This window comes from Heterodontus francisci, chromosome 5 (assembly GCF_036365525.1).
Source record: "Heterodontus francisci isolate sHetFra1 chromosome 5, sHetFra1.hap1, whole genome shotgun sequence".
NCBI lineage: Eukaryota > Metazoa > Chordata > Chondrichthyes > Heterodontiformes > Heterodontidae > Heterodontus > Heterodontus francisci.
In genome coordinates this window covers 92,455,876-92,483,612 of record NC_090375.1, presented here as the reverse complement: position 1 = coordinate 92,483,612, position 27,737 = coordinate 92,455,876, and the positions used below count along the sequence as shown (strand labels likewise).

The 27,737-nt window shown below is 46.2% G+C and overlaps 1 protein-coding gene across 14 annotated transcripts in view; it reads left to right on the top strand.

Moving 5' to 3' along the window:
* LOC137369959 (coiled-coil domain-containing protein 178) overlaps positions 1-27,737 on the top strand; it is a 546,010-nt gene that overhangs the window by 31,244 nt on the left and 487,029 nt on the right. For 13 of the 14 annotated variants that reach the window (XM_068031766.1, XM_068031775.1, XM_068031765.1 and 10 more), the window contains 2 exons: positions 10,813-11,016; positions 25,961-26,181. In XM_068031766.1, coding sequence (XP_067887867.1) covers positions 10,813-11,016; positions 25,961-26,181 — 425 coding nt within the window. The remainder of the gene's footprint in view (positions 1-10,812; positions 11,017-25,960; positions 26,182-27,737) is intronic. The other variant, XM_068031773.1, reaches the window with a different exon arrangement.

The following is a 27,737-nucleotide window of genomic DNA, read 5'->3' as shown; positions in this document are numbered from 1 at the left end:
ATTATCTTTTTGAATGGCGGAGCAGGCTCAACGGGCTGAATAGCCTACTCCTGCTCCTATTTCTTATGATCTTATTAGGACATGGGCAGCAGAGTTTTGGATGACAAATTTACAGAGGATAGAATGTGGGAGGCTGGCCAGGAATGCGTTAGAATAGTCCAGTCTGGAGGTAACAAAAGCATGGATGAGGGTTTCAGCAGCAGCAAAATTCTAACAGGACTAGAGACAGGCTAGATGTAGGGAGGATGTTCCCGATGGCTGTGGAGTCCAGAACCAGGGGCCACAGTCTCAGGATACAGGGTATGCCATTTAGAACCGAGATGAGGAGAAATTTCTTCATTCAGAGGGTGGTGAACCTGTGGAATTCTCTACCACAGAAGGCAGTGGAGGCCAAATCGTTAAATATATTCAAGAAGGAGATAGACATATTTCTTAATACAAAAGGGATCAAGGGATATGGGGAGAAAGCGGGAACAGGGTACTGAATTAGACTATCAGCCATGATCTTTTTTGAATGGCAGAGAAGGGCCGAAAGGCCTATTCATGCTCCTATTTTCTATGTTTCTATGAAAGAACTGAGGCAATGGTAGAGATGGATGACGTTATGGAGGTGGAAATAGACTTTCATAGTGATGGTGCGGATATGTGGTTGAAAGCTCATCTCGGGCTCAAATATGACACCAAGGTTGCGAACAGTCTGGTTTAGTCTCATACAGTTGCCAGGGAGAAGGATGGAATCTGTGGCAAGGGAGTGGAGTTTGCGGTTTGGACCAAAGACAGTTGCTTCAGTCTTCCTAATATTTAATTGGAGGAAATTTCTGCTCAGCCAGTATTGGATGTCAGATGAGCAGTGTGACAATTTAGGGACAGTGGAGGGGTGAGGAGAGGTGGTAGTGAGTTAGAACTGGGTGTTGTTAGCATACATGTGAAATTTGATGTATTTTCAGATGATGTCGCTGAGGGGAAGCACACAGATCAGAAATAGGAGTTCAAGGATAGAGGTAACTATGTGGGAATGGGAAGAGACGCCATTGCAGCACCTGCTGCAGACAGAAGGCACTTCCCCTTTAAAGGTGCAGGCTAGTTTTGAGTAGTGCCATCTGGCTTTAAATGGTGCTTGTCTTGCATGAACCTGGGCCATCTGCTAAGGCATGCAGCCTCTTCGCCGCGCACTTGGTACTGGGCTGCATCTGATTTAAATCTCCGTACCCACTTTTGGGCCTTATCCAATTTTTCTCCCAGAGTGTTTCAACTGATGAGTGACATAATACTTTTTTTCCAGGATATCCTATCAAGTGATGCTTTTAAAATGGGAGTGTGCATCAGCATAAATATCTGTCTGCTTCCCTTGTGATTTTGTTATCTGTTTATTTTCATAATAAATATGGAGGCATGAATTTATGTATTTTTTCAATGTAAAATTGTTGTGCTGTAGTTACACCCATCATTGATTTCCCTGCAGCATTTCGTTAATTCTATAGCCCAGCTCTACTGCCAGTGGTAGTACTGTAGCAGCTGTCACCTTTGTTCTAGTTGCTGAATCTGCAGCTCCCCTGTGGGTCCCACTTCTTTTCTCATGCTCCCACTGAAACTAAAACTATGCTTTTTAAAAAAAATTGTTGAAACCACTTCTCCCCAGCCCAAGGTAGACATTGGTGAATTTGTGACAATTTTTTGTTTGCTTTGTTACGGCCAGGTAAGTAAGGTATCTAGGGGTCCCTCTCAGCCTTCACCTGGTCTTACTGTAATTTTTAAACACACTGTGTTTTGAGCTCCCCCTTGGTGAACTCTTGTTTACCGCTTTCCAATTATAAGGCAAAGAAATGAGCACAAACAGACTTTCTTAGGTTTAAAGAAGAAAGGTGAAATTTTATTAAACTTAAACTTAAAACTCTAATTCGGTTAACGCCTACGGATACACGCCGTGCCCCACGCTCGCATGCATACACAATACGCACATGCAAATAGAGACAGGAAAGGGCATAGTGGGCGGCATAGTGGCGCAGTGGTTAGCACCGCAGCCTCACAGCTCCAGGGACCCGGGTTCGATTCCGGGTACTGCCTGTGTGGAGTTTGCAAGTTCTCCCTGTGTCTGCGTGGGTTTTCTCCGGGTGCTCCGGTTTCCTCTAACAAGGCAAAAGACTTGCAGGTTGATAGGTAAATTGGCCATTATAAATTGTCACTAGTATAGGTAGGTGGTAGGGAAATGTAGGGACAGGTGGGAATGTTTGGTAGGAATATGGGATTAGTGTAGGATTAGTATAAATGGGTGGTTGATGTTCGGCACAGACTCGGTGGGCCGAAGGGCCTGTTTCAGTGCTGTATCTCTAAAATCTAATCTAATCAGAAGAAAAATAGAGTGGAATTCACTGCCACTTCTCTTCCAGGAATGCCTACCTTGAAGAAGTTCTGCTCTTCTCTCCGACGGGATTTTCGTTTGTCTCTTTTACCTTGTTCACCTTCATTGCTTTCTATTTCCCTCCTGGTGTTTGATAAGGTATCTACCAAAACTCGTTTTCACAGCTACATCTCCTTCCTCAGTGACAGCAGGACCCTGAGCTTCCGGTTGCTTGCCATTTCAACATTCCCCCATTCTCACATCTCTGTCCTGGGATTGCTGCAGTGTTCCGGTGAACATCAACACAAGCTCGAGGAACAGCATCTCATCTACCGATTAGGCACACTACAGCCTGCTGGACTGAACATTGAGTTCAATAATTTCAGAGCATGACAGCCCCCCATTTTACTTTCATTTTTAGTTATTTTTTCTTTTTTTTTACATTCCTTTTTACATTTTTTACAATCTTTTTTTGCATTTATTTCATTTCATCTTAGTTTGTTCAGTTGGCTTACCCACTGTTTTTTTCAGGTTGTTTTTCTTCAGGTTTGCACTTGCTGCTGTTCAATATTCAGTGTATTCACACCTATTCTGTACTAATGCTTTGTCTTTCAACACACCACTAACATATTGTTTGCCTTTGCTCCATCAGCTATGTGGCCTGGTCCAATCTGCACCTTCTCCTTTGTTATCTCTTGCCCCACCCCCACCTCACTTGTTTATAATCTGTGACTTTTCTAATATTTGTCAGTTCCGAAGAAGGGTCACTGACCCGAAACGTTAACTCTGCTTCCCTTTCCACAGATGCTGCCAGACCTGCTGAGTGATTCCAGCATTTCTTGTTTTTGTTTCAGATTTCCAGCATCCGCAGTATTTTGCTTTTATTTCATTATAGAAAAATAGAGTGGAAAGGTTTGAGGCAATATCTGAAGAGTTTGTTGTGGTTCTTCGAGCTCACTGTAGAGTCCTTTTGTAGGTTGATCTTGTTTTTTGTTGGGGTCCAGTATTCTTCATAAACCTTGTTCACTGTAGGAGACTTTTCTCTCTTGGGGTTCATGTGTCTTTAATGCATTCCAAAGTTGGTAAGAAAGAGATGGGAGCAGACAGGAGGGGCGGAGGTCTTTTCAATCCAGGAGCACAAAGCTTTGAGTTCAAATTCTCTGCGTCGAGTTTTAAAAAAACCTGCAACTGCCAGTTAGTCATGTGACCAGCTGGCCTATTCAGTCCTGGCCCTTGTGGATTGTCTTGTCCTAGCAGACCTTGGAATGTCTCCTCTGGACTGTTGTGGGCATTTTAACTTTATAAAAAAAAAAATTAGAGCTTTGTCTCCACATCATAGGTCTCTTCTTGTGCAGTGACTGTTGAATTATAAATTTTATTTAAATCCATATGGCATCAGTCTGGCAAAGTCTTCCCATTTGAGAGGAGGGGAGGTGTAGTGTTGTGCCTGAGGCAAACACCTTAAGCCAAGCCTTAAAAACAATCCTCCAGCACTGACCTTCCATTAGGATTGGTACTGGAAATATATTTTACCAGGTTTTGAGAGGAGTGAAAAGGTGAAGATATTTGCAAGCAACCTTGTGTGCTATTATAGCTAAATAGAGTAACTTGTCAGACCCTTGTCAGAGGAGAAAATAGATTTTAAAAGTTCGAGTTGAAAACAACTATTGACTGAATTTAACATTACAGCATGATCAATCTGACCCTTTAGCTGTCAAGCTAAATCTTTATTTTTTGTAGCAGGAAAACATCTAAGTGCAAGTTATATAATTTATTGCTCATTAGATTTCTTTGGGGAAGGACTGAAAATGAGACTTGTTTCGTTTTTTTTGCAGTGGGTGTTTCTGGTATTCAGGAAGCCTTTAACTATGATCTGTTGATGATATAACTTTTAGTAGGCTAGAAATGGGGGCTTATTTAAGCTCTGTTTGTACTGGGGTGCCTGCAGCTGCTATTGGTGATAATTTACGCTTAATTGCTTACTTGGGAGGGGGCCATTTAGTTAATTTTATCTTCTGCAAACCTTTTGCAATATAAAACACTATATGTGAAATGCTTTTCATTAAGCTTAAATAAATTAGTCCTGCTTCTCTCAAGAGTGAGACAGAGCTCCATGGTGAAACTTCTTATTAAAAAAAGAGCCAGTGATTTTGGGCCTTCCTATTTATTCCATGTTCCACTTGGAAAAACACTACCTCCGTAAAATAAGGACATAAGAAATAGGAGCTTGCTGTACCTGCATGCCAGCCTTCTGTGATTCATGTATATGAACATCCAGGTCCCTCTGAATGCAAATATTTCCCAGTCTCTCGCCATTTAAAAACTATCCTGCTTTTCTATTTTCCTACCAAAGTGGATAACTTCACACTTTGCCACATTGAATTCTACCTTTCATGTTCTTGCCCAATCACTCAACCTGTCTATATTCCTCTGCAGCCAATTTGCATCCTCCTCACTCCTTACCTTCTCACCTAACTTTGTATCATCAGCAAACTTGTATATATTACACTCAGTAGTTTAAGTCATTATGTAAATAGCTGAGGCCCAAGTACTGATCCTTGTACCCTGCTAATTACTGCCTGCCAATCCGAAAATGTCCCGTTTATTCCTACTCTGTTTTCTAGCCATTAACTAATCCTCAACGCATGGTAATAGATTCACCCGAATTGCACGAATCCTAATTTTGTGTAATAACCTCCTTTGTGTCATCTTATTGAATGCTTTTTCAAAATCCAAATACACCATACCCACTGTTTTCCCCCTTATCTATTCTACTAGTTACATTATCAAAAAAAGTAATTTGTCAAATGTAATTTTCCTTTCATAAGTCCATGTTGACTCTGCTTAATCATGTTATGATTTTTTAAGGGTCCTGTTACCATGTCCCTAATAATAGAGACTAGTATTATGCCTACTATTGATGTTAGGCTAACTGGCTACAGTTCCCTGTTTTCTCTCTCCCTCCTTTCTTAAATTGCAGAGTTATATTTACTTCTTTTCTTCTTTCTTCTTTGGGCCTCCTTATCTCGAGAGACAATGGATATGCGCCTGGAGGTGGTCAGTGGTTTGTGAAGCAGCGCCTGGAGTGGCTATAAAGGCCAATTCTGGAGTGACAGGCTCTTCCACAGGTGCTGCAGAGAAATTTGTTTGTCGGGGCTGTTGCACAGTTGGCTCTCCCCTTGCGCCTCTGTCTTTTTTCCTGCCAACTACTAAGTCTCTTCGACTCGCCACAATTTAGCCCTGTCTTTATGGCTGCCCGCCAGCTCTGGCGAATGCTGGCAACTGACTCCCACGACTTGTGATCAATGTCACACGATTTCATGTCGCGTTTGCAGACGTCTTTATAGCGGAGACATGGACGGCCGGTGGGTCTGATACCAGTGGCGAGCTCGCTGTACAATGTGTCTTTGGGGATCCTGCCATCTTCCATGCGGCTCACATGGCCAAGCCATCTCAAGCGCCGCTGACTCAGTAGTGTGTATAAGCTGGGGGTGTTGGCCGCTTCAAGGACTTCTGTGTTGGAGATATAGTCCTGCCACCTGATGCCAAGTATTCTCCGAAGGCAGCGAAGATGGAATGAATTGAGACGTCGCTCTTGGCTGGCATACGTTGTCCAGGCCTCGCTGCCGTAGAGCAAGGTACTGAGGACACAGGCCTGATACACTCGGACTTTTGTGTTCCGTGTCAGTGCGCCATTTTCCCACACTCTCTTGGCCAGTCTGGACATAGCAGTGGAAGCCTTACCCATGCGCTTGTTGATTTCTGCATCTAGAGACAGGTTACTGGTGATAGTTGAGCCTAGGTAGGTGAACTCTTGAACCACTTCCAGAGCGTGGTCGCCAATATTGATGGATGGAGCATTTCTGACGTCCTGCCCCATGATGTTCGTTTTCTTGAGGCTGATGGTTAGGCCAAATTCATTGCAGGCAGCCGCAAACCTGCCGATGAGACTCTGCAGGCACTCTTCAGTGTGAGATGTTAAAGCAGCATCGTCGGCAAAGGGGAGTTCTCTGATGAGGACTTTCCGTACTTTGGACTTCGCTCTTAGACGGGCAAGGTTGAACAACCTGCCCCCTGATCTTGTGTGGAGGAAAATTCCTTCTTCAGAGGATTTGAACGCATGTGAAAGCAGCAGGGAGAAGATGTGGGTGCGAGAACACAGCCCTGTTTCACACCTGGTATATTTACTACCTTCCAATTATGGGAACTATTTTATAATCTAAGAAATTCTGGAAGATTAAAACCTATGCATCCAGTATCTCTGCAGCTACCTCTTCTAAAACCCTAGGATGCAGGTTGTCAGGTTCAGGGGATTTGTCACCACTTAATCCCATTAATTTCACCACTACTATTTCTTTACTTATATTGATTTCTTTTTAAGCTCCTCATTGTTGCTAGACCCTTGGTTCCCCATTAAAGAATAGGTAAGCAAATAAAGGGATTGGACTGGTAGGAGAGTTTTGTTCAGGCGATGACTTTTCGGTGGGCCGAAGGACCTGTTTCAGTGCTGTATCTCTCTATGACTCTATGACTTTTAAAGAAGTTTTTAAAGATGGAGAAAGGGGAGATGTTTAATGAGCCGCTGAAGGTTCTGCCACCAGTGGAGGGTGCACAGAATGCTAGAGTTAAAGCACAGAAATGGGATATAAGACTGGAGGAGTTTCATAGGATATGGTGGGGTAATGCAGTTGAGGAATTTGAAGATGTGACTGAGAACTTTAAATTCAGTGAGTTGGGCATCAGGAGCCAGGATAAGTTAGCAGGGTTGGAGTGCTATGTGAGCACGACTTGGTGTGGGATAGAATACAGATATTTCATAAATCAGGAAAATCCTACAGTGTAATCCCCCCATAACCAATGTATAGTGAATTGTTTGAATTTTAAAAATTAGCATAAAGATTTGCCCACTTGTCCACAGACTAACACCATGTGATTTAAGATGAGATTCAAATTTTTCTTAGCATCAAAAACTTGACTGGCATTCAGAGCACAACTTTTTTTTTTATTCGTTTGGAGGATGTGGGCGTCGCTGGCTAGGCCAGCATTTATTGCCCATCCCTAATTACCCTCAAGAAGGTGGTGGTGAGTTGCCTTCTTGAACCACTGCAGTCCTAGGAGTACACCAACAGTGCTGTTAGGAAGGGAGTTCCAGGATTTTGACCTCGTGATAGTAAAGGAACGGCGGTGTAGTTCCAAGTCAGGCTGGTGTGTGGCTTGGAGGGGAACTTGCAGGTGGTGGTGTTCCCATGCATTTGCTGCCCTTGTCCTTCTAGGTGGTAGAGGTCGCGGGTTTGGAAGGTATTGTCGAAGGAGCCTTAGTGAGCTGCTGCAGTGTATCTTGTAGATGGTACACACTGCTGCCACTGTGCGTCGGTGTTGGAGGGAATGAATGTTGAAGATGGTGGATGGGGTGCCAATCAAATGGGTTGCTTTGTACTGGATGGTGTCGAGCTTCTTAAGTGTTGTTGGAGCTGCACCCATCCTGGAAAGTGGAAAATATTCCATCACACTGCTGACTTGTGTTTTGTAGATGGTGGACAGGCATTGGGGAAGACAGGAGGTGAGTTACTAGCTTCAGAATTCCCAGCCTCTGACCTGCTCTTGTAGCCACAGCATTTATGTGGTTGGTCCAGTTCCGTTTCTGGTCAGTGGTGACCCTCAGGATGTTGATAGTGGAGGAATCAGCAATGGTAATGCCATCATGGGGAGATGGTTAGATTCTGTCTTGTTGGAGATGGTCATTGTCTGTCACTTGTGGGGCGTGAATGTTACTTTGCCATTTATCAGCCCAAGCCTGGATGTTGTCCAGGTCTTGTTGCATTTGGACATGGGCTGCTTCAGTATCTGAGGAGTCGCGAATGGTGCTGAACTTTGTGCAATCATTAGCGAACATCCCCACTTCTGACCTTATGGAGGGAAGGTCATTGATGAAGCAGCTGTAGAAAGTTGGACCTAGGACACTACCCTGAGGAACTCTTGCAGTGATGTCCTGGGTCTGAGATAATTGATCTCCAACAACCACATCCATCTTCTTTTATGCTCGGTATGACGCCAACCAGCAGAGAGTTTTCCCCCGATTCCCATTGACTGCTGTTTTGTCGGGGCTCCTTGATGCCATACTCTGTCAAATGCAGCCTTGATGTCAAGGGCAGTCACTCTCACCTCACCTCTTGAGTTCAGCTCTTTTGTCCTGGATTGGGCCAAGGCTGTAATGAGGTCAGGAGCCGAATGGCCCTGTCGGAACCCAAACTGAGCATCAGTGAGCAGGTTATTGCTGAGCAAGTGCCGCTTGATAGCACTGTCAACCACCCATTCCATCACTTTGCTGATGATCGGGCGTGGACTGATAAGGCGGTAATTAGCCGGGTTGGATTTGTCCAGCATTTTTGTGCACAGGACATACCTGGGCAATTTTCCATATTGCCTTGTAGATATTAGTGCTGTAGCTATGCTGGAACAGCTTGGCTAGGGGCGCGGCTAGTTTAGTTTAGTTTAGTTTAGAGATACAGCACTGAAACAGGCCCTTCGGCCCACCGAGTCTGTGCCGCCCATCAACCACCCATTTATACTAATCCTACAATAATCCCATATTCCTACCACATCCCCACCTGTCCCTATATTTCCCTACCACCTACCTATACTAGGGGCAATTTATAATGGCCAATTAACCCATCAACCTGCAAGTTTTTGGCATGTGGGAGTTCTGGTGCACAAGCCTTCAGGACTATTGGCGGAATGTTGTCAGGGCCCATAACCTTTGCAGCATCCAGTGCCTTCAGCTGTATCTTGATATCATGTGGAGTGAATCAGATTGGCTGAAGACTGGCATCTGTGATGCTGGGGACCTCAAGAGGAGGCCGAGATGGATCATTCACTTGGCACTTCTGGCTGAAGATGGATGCAAATGCTTCAGCTTTATCTTTTGCACTGATGTGTTGGGCTCCCCCATCATTGAGGATGGGGATATTTGTGGAGCCACCTCCTGTCAGTTGTTTAATTGTCCACCACCATTCACGACTGGATGTGGCAGGACTGCAGAGCTCAGATCTGATCCGTTGGTTGTGGGATCACTTAGCTCTGTCTATTGCACGCTGCTTCTGCTGTTTGGCATGCATGTAGTCCTGTGTTGTAGCTTCACCAGCTGACACCTCATTTTGAGGTATGCCTGGTGCTGCTCCTGGCATGCCCTCCTGCACTCTTCATTAAACCAGGGTTGGTCCCCTGGCTTGATAGTAGTGGTAAGTGCGGGATATGCTGGCCATGAGGTTACAAGTTGAGGTTGAATACAATTCTGCTCCTGCTGCTGATGGCCTACAGCGCCTGATGAATGCCCAGTTTTGAGTTGCTAGATCTGTTTGCAAATCTATCCCATTGAGCACGATGGTGGGTATCCTCAATGTGAAGACGAGACTTCTTCTCCACAAGGACTGTGCGATGGTCCTACCAATACTTTCATGGACAGATGTATCTGTGACAGGTAGATTAGTGAGGACAAGGTCAAGTAAATTTTTCATTCTTGTTGGTTCACCACCTGTCGCAGACCCAGTCTAACAGCTGTGTCCTTTAGGACTCGGCCAGTTCGGTCAGTAGTCGTGCTACTGAGCCACTTTTGGTGATTGACATTGAAGTCCCCAAACCAGAGTACATTTCGTGCCCTTGCTACCCTCAGTGCTTCTTCCACTTGGTGTTCAACATGGAGAAGCACTGATTCATCGGCTGAGGTGGGGGTGGTAGGTGATAATCAGCAGGAGATTTCCTTGTCCATGTTTGACCTGGTGCCATGAGACTTCATGGGTTCCCGAGTCAATGGTAAGGACTCTCAGGGAAACTTTCTCCCGACTCTATATCACTGTGCTGCCGGTGGGACAGGACATACTCAGAAATGGTGATGGTGGTGTGTGGGACATTGGCTGCAAGGTATGATGCTGTGAGTATGACTATGTTAGGCTGTTGCTTGACTAGTCCGTGGAACAGCTCTCCCAATTTTGGCACAAGCCCCCAGATGTTAGTAAGGAAGACTTTGCAGGATCGACAGGGCTGGGTTTGCCATTGTCATTTCCGGTGCCTAGGTCGATGCCTGGTGGTCCGTCTGGTTTCATTCCTTTTCTTAGACTTCGTTGTGGTTTGATACAACTGAGTGGCTTGCTAGGCCATTTCAGAGGGTATTTAAGAGTCCACCACATTAGATTAGAAAGTGGTGCCAAGTTGGAGTAAAAATCAGCGCTGCCAAATTGATGCCTGTGGCGAGGAAACTACAGAATGGGCAATCATTTTGGCTGCTTTGCCACCTTACATGGAACTTTGGGTTGTGGAGACCATGAAATGCAGTGATTAGTATTTGCAGGGTGGAAATCTAAATTGTGAAGCCCAATTTTAATTGAAGTTTGTTTGTACATTTCAAGTCATTATTCTGTTCACTGCTTTGGTTACTGGTTTCAGCCAAACTGAATTGCTAGTGTCTGTTTCTTATCTAGAACATGACCAGACCACAACTTTGCATGAACAGGCAAGGGAAGTACTTTCAGAGATAATTGACCTGATGAAGCAACTGGAAGCTGAATGCCAAAAGACAAATGATGCTTTAAAGACAGAAAGAGAACGGGTGGCAACACTTGGAAACAAAATTGATCAGCTGTCACTCTGGTGGCTGCAGGAGCTTCCTGAAGCTGTACAAAAAGGTATTCGAAAAACCTGCATGAACAGCATTTTTGTTTCTTTTTGTGAAAAAATGAAAAAAACACAGCTCTTTTCTATGTACTAGTTTATTGAGGTAAAAATCATTAAAGCTGCTCAGAAGCTGAAAACATTCCAAGGTATCGTTATCATAAATTAGTTGTCAATATCTAGTTTAAAATAAATTTTAAAGTAATTAAAGATTCAAAGTAAAAGTCCAAGGAATTGCATCTTTTTATGGTAAGAATTTGCATTTATCTAGAACCTTATCACATTCTCAGGATGTTCTGTATGAATGAAAGAAAGGAAAAAACGTATACTCCTGAAGTACGTTTCCTGTCCTCAGGACATCGCAAAGCGCTTTGCAAATAATGAATTGTACTCACTGTTGTTATGAATGCAAACAAAACAGCTAATTTGCAGACAGCAAGGTCCTTAATGAGATAAATGGCTAGTTAACCTGTTTTGGTGGTATTGATGGAAATGTATTGGGTATGACAACGGGGGAATGCCCATGTTGCTCTCTGAAAAATGCTATGGGCTATTTTACATGCACCTGAGCCCGCATTCAGGGTGAAATTTTCTGCCCACGGTGGGGCTTCAGGCACCAAGCCGAAAAGGTGGAGGGAATCTCACCTCGGCCAGCTGGGCACCCTCTCCCCGCTACCCAACCGCCCCCACCTCTGCCCGCCTCCAAGAGCTGCTGGCCGATCTCGAGGCCAGCAGCTCAGTATTATCAACAGCTTCACTGGGTGTGCTGGCCACTGCTGGTACTGCAGAGGCCTTGGACCCAGGCCCAGCCCTGGAGACCCAGACCTCAAGTAAGTGAGGCGGGGTCTCCAGGGCCAGTCCAGAAAGCTCCAGTGATCAGGGGGAGGAGGGTACAGGGAGGTGTTTTGTTTGCTGGTGGGAGTCCTCCGTGGGCCACAGATTGCCCACAGAGAGGGTCCATCCCCAGTCCGCAGGAAGGTTGCCTCATTTTACTGGACGACCACCCCACGCGGCCAGCAGAGGGGGGAAGAGACCCTAAAGTGGCTTAGTAGGTCTCTAGAGCCTCAATTGACCTCTTGGCGGGAAGGCTGTCATCTGCTGAACCTGCCCCCGACAAAATTGCATTGCGATGGGGTGGCAATAGGCCCTCCGCCTCCCGTCGCAATTCTATGGGCCACCCCCACCTCCGAACCCTTCTCGTGGGGACCTATAAAATTCAGCCCTCAATGTGCCATTACCTGCCCAATATGGTTTGTAGCAAATCCAGGAATCAATCAGAAAGCCCTCATTTTGACTTGCTTGCTATATCATGTTCCTTATGTTTAGCTCTTTAGTTATTTAAATTGGATTACAGTTGCTTTCAATTGGAGCTGAAACAAGAAAGACTAATAATTACTCCTCGCAATTGGACTGGGGCAAAGGGGATTATATTGGATAACCCCTAAAAACGGTTGCAGAATCAAGTGATGCGATTAACTCGTGAGCGTTCATTGCACTGCAGGCGCAATCAAGGGAATTGATAGCGATACCTAAATGCAGCCTGCATCTCTTAAAAGGGAGGTGCATTGTGGCTGCGAGATGTGTTGGGAAGTATAGCTTATCTAATGAAGTATCAGTTACTGGGAGAGAGCATGCACCAATATTCTCTGTGCTGCACCAGAAGCCTTGGTGCAGGAGGAGGAAAGAAGGAGTGACATCCTCTATATGCAGGGGGTAAGTTGTGAAGGGGACATAAGGAAACTACTGAGGGATATAGATAGGTTAAGTGAGTGGGCAAAAATCTGGCAAATGGAATATAATGTGGAAAAATGTGAAATTGTCCATTTTGGCAGGAAGAATAAAAAAGCATATTAACTAATGGCGAGAAATTGCAGAGCTCTGAGGTGCAGAGGGATCTGGGTGTCCAAGTGCATGAATTGCAAAATGCAGATTCAGCAAGTAATTTGGAAAGCTAATGACTTAGATGAGGGGAGCGATGGCATGGTAGCTAAATTTTCAGATGACACAGGAAAGTATGTTGTGAAGAGGACATAAGGAGGTTGCAGACCAATATAGATTGGTTGAGTGAGTGGGCAGATGGAGTATAATGTGGGAAAATGAAAAGTTGTTCACTTTGGCAGGAAGAATAAAAAAGCAGAGTATTTCCTAAACGGGGAACACCTGCAGAACTCCGAGGTGCAGAGGGATCTAGGTGTTCTAGTGCACGAGTCACAAAAGGTTAGTATGCAGGTAGAGCAAGTAATAAAGAAGGCTAATGGAATGCTATCCTTTATTATGAGAAGAATTGAAAATAAAAGTAAGGACGTTATGCTTCAGTTATACAGGGCATTGGTGAGACCACATCTCGAATACTGTGTGCAGTTTTGGTCTCCCTATTTAAGGAAGGATGTGAATGCGTTGGAGGCGATTCAGAGGAGGTTTACTAGATTGATACCTGGAATGAGCAGGTTGTCTGATGGGGAAAGGTTGGACAGACTGGGCTTGTTTTCACTGGAGTTTAGAAGAGTGAGGGGAGACTTGATTGAAGTATATAAGATACTTAACGGTCTTGACCAGGTGAATGTGGAGGGGATGTTTCCTCTTGTGGGTGAGTCCAGAACTAGGGGGCACTGTTTTAAAATTAGGGGTCGCCCTTTTAGGACAGAGATGAGGCCAAATTTTTTCTCAGGGTTGTGCGACTTTGGAATTCTCTGCCTCAGAAGTTGGTGGAGGCGGGGCCATTGAATATTTTTAAGGCAGAGGTAAATAGATTATTGTTAGGCAAGGGAATCGATGATTATCGGGCATAGATGGGAGTGTGGAATTCGAGACAGTAACAGATCAACCATGATCATATTAAATGGCAGAGCAGGCTATATGGGCTGAATGGCCTACTTCTGCTCCTAATTCATATGGTATGGTTGTATGGTCGTAATAGAATGTTATCGTTTATTGTGAGGGGAATTGAATACAAAAGTAGGGAGGTTATTCTTCAGTTATACAGGGCATTGGTGAGACCACATCTGGAGTACTGTGTACAGTATTGCTCTCATTATTTAAGGAAGAATGTAAATGCATTGGAAGGTTTACTCGACTAATACCTGGAATGGGCAGGTTATCTCATGAGGAAAGGTTGGGCAGGCTAGGCTTGTATCCGCTGGAGTTTAAAAGACTAGGATGTAACTTGGTTGAAACATTTAAGATCCTGAGGGGTCTTAACAGGGTGTATGTGGAAAGGACTTTTTCCCTTGTGGGAGAATCTAGAACTAGGGGTCATTATTTTTTCTTTCAGAGGGTCGTGAATCTTTGGAATTCTCTTCCTCAAAAGGCAGTGGGAGCAGAGTCTTTAAATATTTTTAAGGCAGAAGTAGATAGATTCTTGATAAGCAAGGGGTGAAAGGTTATCAGTGGTAGGCGGGCATGTGCTGTTGAGGTTACAATCAGAGAAACCGTGATCTTGTTGAACGGCGGAGCAGGCTCGAGGGGCTGAGTGGCCTACTCCTGCTCCTAATTCGTATGTTGGTATGGTTAAAGTCTGGAATGCACGTCCTGAGAGTGTGGTGGAGGCAGGTTCAATCAAGGCATTCAAAAGGGAATTAGAATGTTATCTGAAAAGGAAGAATGTGCAGGGTTACGGGGAGAAGGCGGGGGAATGGTACTAGGTAAATTGCTCATTCGGAGAGCCGGTGCAGACTAGATGTGCCGAATGGCCTCCTTCTGTGCTGTAACAATTCTGTGCATCTGTGAAGCATAGGACCAAATTGCGAACGTTCAACGCTTCGGCCTTGCCACTATGCGGTGTGCACCTGGGCAAAGGGCAGGAGGTGACAACTGGGCTGCTTAAAGGTAATCTTTTATTGTTGTGGTTCCAGAGGTGGTAATGGTCATAGGAAACGAGAATGGATAAGGGAATCTCAAGCCTTCCTTGTGCATATCTCATGGCGCCTTTCCTGCTGTCCTTGGGGCCCTTCATCTGGCTCTGCCTGGGCAGCATCCTCCCTCGCATCCTTTATAATTGGCAGAAGCATCGCACTTCACAATATCCTCACTGGTTAATGCCTTCCCCCTGTGTAGTGCCACGTTGTGCAGTGCGCAGCAGACCACTGGAATATGCGAGACCCTCACTGGGGCATACTGAAGGGCTTGACCAGATTGATCTAGGCACCTGAATCTCCTCTTCAGGAGACCATTGGCCTGCTCAATGGTTGCTTGGATTGACCTGTGGCAGGTGTTGTACCTCTCCTCTGCAGCCATGCGTGGGTTCCTCACTGGTGTCAGTAGCCATGTACTCAGTAGCCCTTGTCTCCTAGTATCCATCCCTGAAGGCATGCAGGGGGACGGAAAAGATCTGGCACTTGGTACTCCGGAAATACGTAGGCGTCGTGGCTGCTTTTCGGGAAGCATGCACACACCTGCAGGATCTGTTTGCGGTGGTTGCAGACCAGTTGAATATGAGCGAGTGGAAGCCCTTCCTGTTGATAATGGCTGCTGGCTGCTCTGCAGGAGGATTGATGGCCATACACGTGCAGTCAACGACACCCTACACCTGGGGGAATCTAGCGATGTCCCCGAATTCTATAGCCTTCTCAACTTGACTGTTTGTTTGGATGGGCAGAAGCTGGCCCTCCTGAACAGGGCATTGGTGACCTCCTTGACGCACCAGTTTGCCGCAGACTGTGAGATTCCACACATATCTCCAGTTGATCCCTGGAATGATCCGATGGCATAGAAGTTCAGTGCCACAGTGACCTTCGGCGACACTGGCATTAGGTGTTCATCAAGTCCCATGGGGTTCAGCTCATCCTGCATCATGGCACATAGATCAGTGATTGCCTTTGTTGAGAGACGGAATCGTTAGAGACACTGCCGCTTAGACACCTACAGGTTGTTGATCCTCGTCCGGTTGACCCTCTCTGAACGGTAGCTTCATCTGTGTCTAGGAGCCTGTTGGCATTCCCCTCTGTGTCCTTCTCCGGCATCCCATTCCCAAGGCTGACCCTCCTGTGGGCCCCCACGTTGCTGTCATGCCTCTGCCCATGCCTGAACCTCCCTCCCTCTATGCTGCTCCTCCTCCTCAATAGGAGTCCGAAGGGCTGAATAAGGCCTGTGACAGGTTGTCTCTCCCTGAATGCAAGGCCTTCACAGCAAGTAGTCCATTCCCTTTCCCTCACTTATCATCTCTGATAAGGTGACACTCCCCCAATGGCATTATGGTATGGCTTTCCTACAGTGCTGGCACCGTTGCTCCCACTCCTGACAGCGATTCCCGATGCCCTCCCTCCTCCACCCTCCCTGCCAAGTGATGCTGCTTCAGCCAATGGCTTCTCAGTGAAGCCAGCACTGAGCTTCCGCCTCCTTGTTGCGTTCTTTAACTGGGTGAGGTTCTGAAGCCTCATGGTTCACATGCGTCATGAGTTAAATTGGACCCAGTGAATATAATTGCTGTGTATTGGGCTCTTAAGTACCTTAATTGCCTCCTGCCGCATGGATGTGCAAAGTCCACCCTCCATGTCAGCTGCCGACAGTAAAATGCCGAAGGGACGTCAAGACATCAGACTTGTCTCCCGCCTCCGTTCCCGTCTCCAGTTGTTCCTTAAAATTCAGCCCTTTGGCGATTAGAAGGGGAGGCGGTGGCATAGTGGTAATGCCATTAGACCCATAATCCAGAGCCCCAGGCTAATGCTGTAGGGAACATTGGTTCGAAACCCACCACAGCAGATGGTGGAATTTGAATTCAATTAATAAATCTGGAATTAAAAGCCAGTCTACTTTATTCGTTCATGGGATGTGGGCGTCGCTGGGTAGGCCAGCATTTATTGCTCATTCCTAATTGCCCTTGAGAAGGTGGTGGTGAGCTGCCTTCTTGAACCGCTGCAGTCCATGCGAGGTAGGTGTGACCATGAAACCATTGTCAATTGTTGTAAAAACCCATCTGGTTCACTACTGTCCTTTTAAGGAAGGAAATCTGTTGTTCTTACCTGGTCTGGCCTACATGTGATTCCAGGCCCACAGCAATGCAGTTGACTCTTAAATGCCCTCTGAAATGGTCTAGTAGGCCACTCAGTTGTATCAAACTGCTACAAAGTCTAATATAAGGAATGAAACTGGAGGGACCACCCAGCATTGACCTAGGCACCAGAAACGACGACGGCAAACCCAGCCCTGTCGACCCTGCAAAGTCCTCCTTACTAACATCTGGGGGTTTGTGCGAAAATTGGGAGAGCTGTCTCACAGACTAGTCAAGCAATGGCCTGACACAGTCATACTCATGGAATCATACCCTGCAGACAATGTCCCAGACACCACCATAGTCATCCCTGGTTATGTCCTATCCCACCAGCAGGACAGACCCACCAGCGGTGGCAGCACAGCAGTGTACAGTTGGGAGGGAGTTGCCCTGGGAGTCCTCAACGTTGACTGCGGACCCCATGAAGTCTCATGGCATCAGGTCAAACATGGGCAAGGAAACCTCCTGCTGATTACCACCTACCGCCCCACACCGCCGATGAATCAGTGCTTCTCCATGTTGAACGCCAATTGGAAGAAGCACTGAGGGTAGCAAGGGCACTAAATGTACTCTGGATGAGAGACTTCAATGTCAGTCACCAAGAGTCACCATCACTACTGACCGAGCTGGCCGAGTCCTAAAGGACACAGCTACTAGACTGGGTCTGTGGCAGGTGGTGAGGGAACCAACAAAATGGAAAAAGCTACTTGACCTCGTCCTCGCCAATCTGCCTGTGGCAAATGCATCTGCCCATGACAGTATTGGTAGGAGTGACCACTGCACAGTCCCTGTGGAGACGACGTCCTATCTTCACATTTAGGGTACCCCCCCCATTGTGTTGTGTGGCACTACCACCATGCAAATCTAGCAACTCAAAACTGGGCATCCATGAGGCGCTGTGGGCCATCAGCAGCAGCAGAATTGTATTCAACCACGCTCTGTAACCCGGCATATCCCCCACTTTATCATTACCATCAAGCCGCAGGACCAACCTTGGTTCAATGAAGAGTGCAGGAGGGCATGCCAGGAACTGCAGCAGGCATTCTAAAAATGAGGTGCAAAAGACAAGGTTGAAGCATTTGCATCCATCTTCAGCTAGAAGTGCCTAGTGGATTATTCATCTCGGCCTCCTCCTGAGCTTCGCAGCATCACAAATGCCAGTCTTCAGCCAATCAGATTCACTCCACGTGATATCAAGTAATATTTGAAGGCACTGGATACTGCAAAGGCTATGGGCCCTGACAACATACTGGCAATAGTACTGAAAATTTATGCTCCAGAACTAGCTGCGCCCCTAGCCAAGCTGTTCCAGTACAGCTGCAACACTGACAACTACCCGGCAATGTAGAAATTTGCAAATTTGCCTCGGTATGTCCTATGCACAAAAAGGCAGGACAACTCCAACCCGGACAGTTACAGCCCCATCAGTCTACTCTCGTTCATCAGCAAAGTGATGGAAGTGATCGTCGATAGTGCTATCAAGCGGCACTTGCTCAGCAATAACCAGCTCACTGACGCTCAGTTTGGGTTCCGCCAGGGTGACTCGGATCCTGACCTCGTTACAGCCTTGGTCCAAACATGAACAAAAGAGTTGAACTCTAGAGGTGAGGTGAGAGTGATTGCCCTTGACATCAAGGCAGCATTTGATCGAGTATGGCATCAAGGACCCCTAGCAAAACTGGAGTTTGGGAATCAGGGGAAAACTCTCTGCTGGTTGGAATCGTACCTAGTACAAAGGAAGATGGTTGTGATTGTTGGAGGTCAATTATCTCAGACCCCGGACATCACTGTAGGAGTTCCTCAGGGCAGTGTCCTAGGCCCAACCACCTTCAGTTGCTTCATCAATGACCTTCCCTCCATCATAAGGTCAGAAGTGGGGATGTTCGCTGATGACTGCTCAATGTTCAGCACCATTCACGACTTCTCGGATACTGAAGCAGTCCATGTCCATATGCAGCAAGACATGGACAACATCCAGGCTTGGGGTGGTAAGTGGCAAGTAATATTGCCTGGCACTTGTTTGAGCTGGTCATTCACTCTACACAAGAATCTACCCATTTCCTCTTGATGTTCAATAGCATTACCATCGCTGAATCCCCCACTATCAATGCCCTGGGGGTTACCATTGGCCAGAAGCAGAACTGATGTGTGCCGTTCCAATAACACTCAAGAGGCTCGACGCCATCCAGGACAAAGCAGCCCGCTTGATTGGCACCCCATCCACAACCTTCAACATTAACTCCCTTCACCACCGACACACAGTGGCAGCAGTGTGTACTGTATACAAGATGCACTGCAGAAACTCACCAAGGCTCCTTAAACAGCACCTTCCAAATCCACAACCTCTATCACCTAGAAGGACAAGAGCAGCAGATGCACGAGAACACCACCACCTGCAAGTTTCCCTCCAAGCAACATCCCATCCTGACTTGAAACTATATCGCTATTCCTTCACTGTTGCTGGGTTAAAATCCTGGAACTCCCTTCCTAACAGCACTGTTGGTGTACCTACACTCCAAAGACTGCAGCAGTTCAAGAAGGCAGCTCACCACCTTCTCAAGGGCAATTCGGGATGGGCAATAAATGTTGGCCTAGCCAGTGACGCCCATATCCCCGAACGAATCATAAAAAAGGCTGCCTGTAATAAAGTTGATAAGTCACCAGGACCAAATGGGATGCATCAGAGGATGCTGAGCAAAATAAGGGTGAAAATTGTGGTGGTACCAGCATAATCTTCTAGTCTTCCTTAAATACGGGAGTGGTGCCAGAAGACTATAGAATTTCAAATGTTACACTCTTGTTCTACAATAGTGCAAGGATAAACCCAGCAATGACAGGCCAGCCAGTTCACCTCGGTAGTTGGAAAGCTTTTGGAAATGATAATCAAAGACAAAATTAACAGTCACTTGGATAATTGTGGATTTATTAAGGAAATTTGATAACGATTAACAATTTGTTAAAGGCAAATTATGTTTAGCTAACATGATTGAGTTTTTTGAGGAGGTAGCAGAGGGAATTGATCAGGGCAGTGCAGTTGATGTGTATATTGACTTCCAAAAGGCCTTTGAGAAAGTGCCACATAACAGGCTTGTCAGTAAAGTTAAAGCCCATTGAATAAAAGGGACAGTGGCAGCATGAATACCATGTTAGCTGAGGGACAGGAAACAGAGTAGCGGTGAATGGTTTTTTGGACTGGTGGAAGGTTTACAGTGGGGTGCCCCAGGCATCTGTACAAGGACCACTGCTATTCCTGATATAGAATGACCTAGGCGGTGCACAGGGCACATTTTCAAAATTTTAATTTAACACAGAACTTTGAAGTCTTGTGAACTGTGAAGTTGATTGTGATAGACTTCAAGCGGACATAGCCAGGCTGTTGAAATGGATGGGCACGTGACAGATGAAGTTTAATACAGAGAAGTGTGAAGTGATGCATTTTGGTCAGAGTGAGGAAAGGCAATACAAACTAAAGGGTACAATTCTAAGGGAGGAGCCGGAACAAAAAGACCAAGGGGTATATGTGCTCAAATGGTTGAAGGTAACAGGGCATGTTGAAAAATTGGTTAAAAAGGCATACGGGATCCTGGACCTTATAAATAAAGGCATGGAGTACAAAACCAAGTTATGATATAAAACACTGGTTTGGCCTCAACTGGAGTATTATGCTCAATTCTGGGCACTACACTTTAGGAAAGATGTGAAGGCTTTAGAGAGGTTGCAGAAAAGATTTATGAGAATGGTTCCAGGGATGAGGGACTTCAGTTACTTGGATAGTTTGGAGAAGCTGGGGTTGTTCTTCTTAGAGAAGAAACGGTAGAGAGGAGATTTGATATAGTTGTTCAAAATCATGAGGGATCTAGCCAGTGTAAATAAAGAGAAACTTCCCATTGATGAAAGGGTCGAGAACCAGAGGACACTGATGTAAGGTAATTGACAAAAAAAGGAACAACAACACGAGGAAGAACTTTTTACACAGCGATTGATTAGGATCTGGAATACACTGCCTGAGAGTGTGGTGGAGGCAGATTCAATCATGGCTTACAAAAGGGAATTGGTAAGCATCTGAAGAGATAGTAATTTCAGTGCTACAGGGAAAGGGCAGGGTAATGGGATTAGCTGAGGTGCTGTTGCAGAGAGCCGGCACAATCCTCCTGTGCTCTAGCCATTCTGTGACTTATGAAACTTTTGACGCTTCTTTGTAGAGACTGCATCGCTTTTTCCAAGCTCTTCCATTTTTTTCATGTCTGATGACTATACTTTGTGCATGAGAGCTTCTGACATGGCATTTTTCTTCACTGAGATTTTCCCTGGTCTTGATCCCATCTGATGCATGTCCTGTGCTTCGGATCTCTCTTTATTTTGTGCTCAAGTTTCCACGTTGTCTTCACCTTCTATCCTAGACTCTATTTCAGCCATATTGCCATATCCGCCATCAAAAATAGCAACAAATGCATCTACCACCTTCTGTCCACTTTCTGCCTTCTGGAGTGGCAACAACACCAACTTGCATGTATATAATACCTTTAATGTAGTAAAATGTCCCAACACGCTTCACAGGAGCGTGATCCAAAAAAAATTGGCACTGAGCCACATAAGGAGATATGAAGGCGGATATCAAAAGTTTGTTCAAAGATGTGGATTTTAAGGAGTGTCTTAAATGAGGGGAGAGAGAGTCAGAGAGGTTTAGGTAGGGAAGGGCAGAGCTTATGGTTTAGGCCACTAAACGCACGGTCGCCAATGATGGAGCAATTAAAATCGGGGATGGTAAGAACTGGAGGATTACAGATATCTGGAAGGTTGTATGGCTGAAGGAGGTTACAGGGATAAGGGGGTGGGGATGAGGCCATGGAAGGATTTGAAAACAAGGATGAGAATTCAAGGCATTGCCAGACTGGGAGCCAATGTAGGTCAGCAAGCATAGGGGTGATTGGGACTTAATGTGAGTTAAGATACAGTTAGCAGAGTTTATTTCGGGGGGAGTGGGGAGGTGGTGGAAGATGGAAGGTCAGCCAGGAGAACATTGGAATAGTCAAGTCTGGATGACGTTTCAGCAGCACGTTATCTGAGGCATGGACAGAGGCGTCTGATGTTATGGAGCTGGAAATAGTTGCTCTTAATCATGAAGCAGCTGTGTAGTCGGAAGCTCATCTCGGGGGTCAAATACAAAACCGGGATTGCAAATGGCCTGGTTCAGCCTCAGACTGTTGCCAGGGAGAGGAATGGAGTTGGTGGCTAGGGAACAGAGTTTATGTTGGAGACTGACAACAATAGCTTTGGTGTGCCCAGTATTTGCTTGGAGGAAATTGGTGCTCATCCAAGGTAGGAAGTCGGACAAGCAGTGTGATAAATCAGATACAGTGGAGGGGTCAAGAGAGGTGGTGGTGAGATAGACCTGGTTATTATCAGTATAATGTGGAACCTTATATTCTGTTTTTGGTTGATGCCACCAAGGGGCAGCATGTAGGTTAGAAATGGGAGAGGGCCAAGGATATATCCTTGGGCAGCGCCAGAGATAATGGTGCAGGAGCTTGAAGAGAAGCCATTGCTGGTGATTGTCTGACTATAACTGCATAGATAAAAATGGAACTCGGGCGAGGGCAGTCCCAGCTGGATGACAGAGAGTCACTGGAGTAGGATCGTGTCGTCAACCGTATCAAAGGCTACCGACAGGTTGAAAAAATGAGAAGGGACAGAGTACATGGTCACAGTCACATAGGTTGAGAGCTTAGGACTTTGACAAGGCAACTTCAGTACTGTGGTAGTGGTGGAAACCTGATTAGAGGGATTCAAACATGGAGTTCTGGGAGGTTGGGCATGGATTTGGGAGGTGACAACATGTTCAAGGATTTTGGAGAGGAAAAGGTGGTTGGAGGTGAAGTGGGAGCTTATAAGGACATAGGGATCAAGGGTGGATTTTTTGAGGAGAGTGGTGATTATGGCAGATTTGAAGGAGAGGGAACGGTTAACAATATCAGCTAAAATGGGGGGCAGGAAGGGAAGTTTGGTAGTCAGCAGTTTGGTGGCAATAGGGTTGAGATTGTCTGACTGCGTTGTTGAATACCTTCTATGTCTACTTCCACTTCCTGTCTCATTCTCATTCATCTGTTTCATCTTTGGTCTACTCATGTTCAATACACACTTCAAGAGTAGTGTTCTCTCTTCATTCTCTGCAGTCCTCTGGTAAGAATATTGGGGGCTAAGTATGATAGCCCCAAAAATAGTGCGGGGATTAGTATACGCGATTAAGCCTCACCTGTTCAATGTGATGCTATCAGCCCACAACTTTGTGCTGCTTCCTGATTAACATGACGGCAGCGTGCACTGTTGAGTGGCTGCACACCTCACCAGGGGACCCAAAATTGTGATTCACTCGCATCAGTTAAAACTAGCCTGTATTTCTCAAAGGGCAGGTGCATTGTGTCTGGAGCAGGTGCTGGAAGTCGCTCTGCATCTGATCTGACCTGAGAAAGACAAAAATGGCAAAACATGCGAAAGAACGAACCCCAGGGTTTTCAAACACTGCACTGGAGGGCTTGGTGAAGGAGATGCCATCCGCAGGGGACCAGGAGGCCATCCAGACATGCGCTCAGAAAGTAATGGGAGCAGATAGCCTGGGAGGTCAATGCCAGGAGTCAAACCCCAAGTGCCTGGACTCAGTGCTGCAAGAAATTCAATGACCTCACATGAATGGTGCAGGTCAGGGAATGCATCTTCAAATGCTATAGGCTACCAACTGCACCACTAGCCTCTGACACTTCTCAATTCACCACAGCTCTAGCACTCACCTAACACCAATCTCTTTCCATAGTGACTCATATCTGACTAATGCTCCAAGCACCCTCACAGCCTTAGCACTGCTGCAAGCTTTAGACTCACATCTCATGGCTTGCACACACTGCCAGCCATATCAGCCAAGTAGATTGCATGACATTCAGTACTGTGGTAGTGGTGGAAACCATGACATTCGCTGATATACTTCCCTCTCTCTTACAAGACAAGGTGGTGTTCAGCTGGAGTCAGTAGGAACTAGCCAGGCATGCCTGCATATCCTGACTCCCATGGAGGTACTAACCATTATTGGGAAGCCCATCGCTGAGTCCGTGGCCAGACTGTATCCTCATACCTAATCATCTTCTCACGTCCTCCCAACCCCTCATCCCACAAATGCTAATTGGTGTCATGATCTGCCTGTGCTGCCTAGATGGCATCCAATACGACTTGCCCCAGAAGTGTGCGCGTGCCATGTAGGACTTCAAATGGCAACCAGAGTACCCAAACAATAGGAGGTATCGATCCAAATTTTGTGCCAATTGATTTCAACAACTTCAGACCTTAGCTGTATCCTGTTAGGCTGCATTTGCTGACAACACAACCACTAGGTGGTGCTGTACTGGCACATGCGCAAATGCAGCTTGTTCCACTAAAACGTCACAGTCTGCGACGTGCAGGCAGCTGCCAGTACTAAAGATGGCGGTGTTCAAATAATCATAGAAAGTCAACGTAAACCCATGGCAGCACACAATGGCCGGAGAAAGCGGGCGGGCTGGTGGGGAAGTGTTGAGCAAGCAGCTGGAGAGAGCGGGGTGGGGGGTAAGAGCGGGGAGAGAGCGGGCGCGGGGTGGGAGAGAGCGGGCAGGGGGGGTGAAGCGGGGAGTCAGTGGCTGGGGTGGGCGGGGAGGAGATGCTCTCTTCCCGCTTCCCCCCTCCCCCGCATCTCCACTGCTTCCCCCCCCAGCTCTCTCCCCACTTCCCGGCCCACCCCAGCTCTCTCCCCGATTTTCCCGCCCCCCACCAGCTCTCTCCCCAATTCCCCCCCCCCCCCCCAGCTCTCTCCCTGATTTCCACCCCCCCAGCTCTCCCCCTGCTTCCCCCCGCTGCTCTCCCCCTGCTTCCCCCCGCTGCTCTCCCCCTGCTTCTCCCCCTGCTTCCCCCCGCTGCTCTCCCCTTGCTTCCCCCAGCTGCTCTCCCCCTGCTTCCCCCCGCTGCTCTCCCCCTGCTTCCCCCCGCTGCTCTCCCCCTGCTTCCCCCCGCTGCTCTCCCCCTGCTTCCCCCCGCTGCTCTCCCCCTGCTTCCCCCCGCTGCTCTCCCCCTGCTTCCTCCCGCTGCTCTCCCCCCGCTTCCCCCCGCTGCTGTCTCCCCGCTTCCCCCCGCTGCTGTCTCCCCACTTCCCCTCCTGCTGCCCCCTCGCTCTCTCCCTGCTTCCCCCCTGGTTCCCCCCGTTCTCTCCCTGCTTCCCGCCCCCGCTCTCACCGCGCTCCCCCCCCGCTTCCCCCCTCCGTTCTCTCCCTGCTCCCCCTCGCTCTCTCCCCGCCTTCCCCCCCTTCAACCCTCCGCTCTCTCCCCCACCCCCCACTTCTCTCTTTCCCCCACCCCACTCCCATCCCCATGTTGCGCAATGATATCATCTGCGCATGCGCCAACAAGTCCTGGCAATGCGGAATGCCACGCACGTGCAGAGAGCAGGGGCCCGTTTGCGCATGTGCACAGCTTGGCGCAGTATGATAATGTCAGTGGCCTGCTGCATTGTCAAGAATCACTTTGATCTTGTTACTCTGTTGGATTTTCTCAGTAGGTTCATTTACATTTTGCTGGATTCTTTTCCATTTTAAAGCTGTCTGGCTCTCATCCTTTTTCTCCACTGACTTTTAAGTTCTATATAAATATCTAAACTGAATTTGAAATGATCTTCCCTCCTAAAGCACATTATCAGATTTTTTTTCATTTTGTTATTAAATGGCTTCTTTGCGAAACGGTGTTTTAAGAGCTTCGAATTTTTGACTGCTATTTGTTCTCCATTCATCTTTTTTCACTTGGACATGTTCTGACTTACCCTTGTCAATGCAATGTGTCAATGTGTCAGTTATGATTAACGATTGAACCCAAATGTTCTAATTTCAGAAACTAATTCATCTGCTGTACACTACCAGCATTTTCTGTTTTTATTTGTAATTGTATATCCTTTTCTTACACAGAGTATGAGGTCTGCTCACAGGACCTATCTGAATTACAGTGGCATGTTGAGGTAAAAGCATATCATTTAAAAAATTTACAAAATCAAGTTACCGATGCAGATATACTGAACAGGAGACTACAGGAAGAAATAAACTTAATGAAGAAGCTTGAATACCAACTGGAGGAAAAGCTGGATTTTGAACAGAACATCATTAATGATATTGTACCAAATCAAAGAGAGGTATTTAACATTAAACCATCTTGGATATAATGAAATGAGCTTAATAATGTTTAATACATTGGATGCTATATTTCATAAGTTCTCTGTGTCCTAAAGAAAGAACCTATATCTATGTAACACTTTCAGGTCCTCGAGCAATCCCAGAAAGCTTCACATACAATTAATTACTTTTGAAATATATTCACTGTTGCAGCAGCCAACTTGTGTAAAGCAAAAACCCACAAACAGCAAATTAAAATACTGATAAGTTCATCTGTTTCTGATGGTGTTAGTTGAGGAGGGAATGTTGGCCAGGATACCAGGAGAGCTTAAATAAAAATGAGAAATGCTGGAAATACTGAGCAGAGTATGAAGTTCTGAAGAAGGGTCAATGATCTGAAACGTTAACTCTGCTTTTCTCTACACAGATGCTGCCAGACCTGTCCAGTATTTCCAGCATTTCGTTTTTATTTCAGATTTCCAGCATCTACAGTATTTTGCTTTTATTATACTAGGAGAGCTTCCTGCTCTTCAAATAGTGCAAGAGATCGTCCACATCTATCTGAATGAACATCAGATTGACACCTTGCTGTAGAAATTGGATTTCATTCAAATTAGAGCATGGTCCCAGTGCTGCGCATGCTACAATCGCCTATAGAAGCTGGTGGCAGGAACGCAGGAAATTAGGTTTCCAGTCATTTGTTTATTATAGATGAGCTGTAGGTGCCAGTTGTGGCATCAGAGGCAGCTCCCAGGAGGCACTGAGGTGCGGTATCTTGGACATCGGCCAAGGATGTAAGGAGAGAGTCTGTGTGAAGAGGGATGAGTGATAGCCGGCAGAGTTCCAGCTCCACAATAAGGTAAGTGATAAAGTTAAAACTTACCTTTCTGGTAATAACCTCCAGAATTTTTTTTTTTTTAAGGACAGCTGGTTTGGCTGTCAAACCCCTGCAGTCAATCGAAAACAAATCATGCAAAGGAGGCCTCAACCAGGCATTCTGAAAGGTCCCCTCTAACAATGCAGCACTCCCTCAATATTGCACTGAAATGTTAGCCTAGCAAATGTGCTTAAGGCCTGGAATGGAACTTGAATCCACAACAGCCTAACTCAGGCTGGAGTGCTACCAGTTGAGCCATTCTGTCTTTTGCCTATGCAAGCTTGTCATTGCTATAATTATACAGTCTGGCTGCTGGGTGACTTGGTGTTGAGTCTATGGATGTGCTCAGGAAGTCCCTCCCTGAAAATATTTAGAGTCTGGGACTGCCATTGTGGTTTTAGCCAATGTCAGCATTAATCTATTACATGAAGCATTTTTCTTCTGAGGTTTTTTTAAAACTTTTTTTAACTTTTCAAACTTTAATATCTTTATTTATTGACTTCAAGTTTTTTATTTTAATTTTTTTGGCAGCCTTCAGTAGGTTAGGCTGCTTTAATCTGCGGTCCTTCATTTTGGATCCGAGATAGACAAACACAAATCACTAAAAGCTAGTGTGCAGGTACAGAAAAAAATCCAGATAAACATAAGCAGTTTTGGTCTTTATCTCATGGGGATTGGAGAACAAAAGAGGAAGTGATG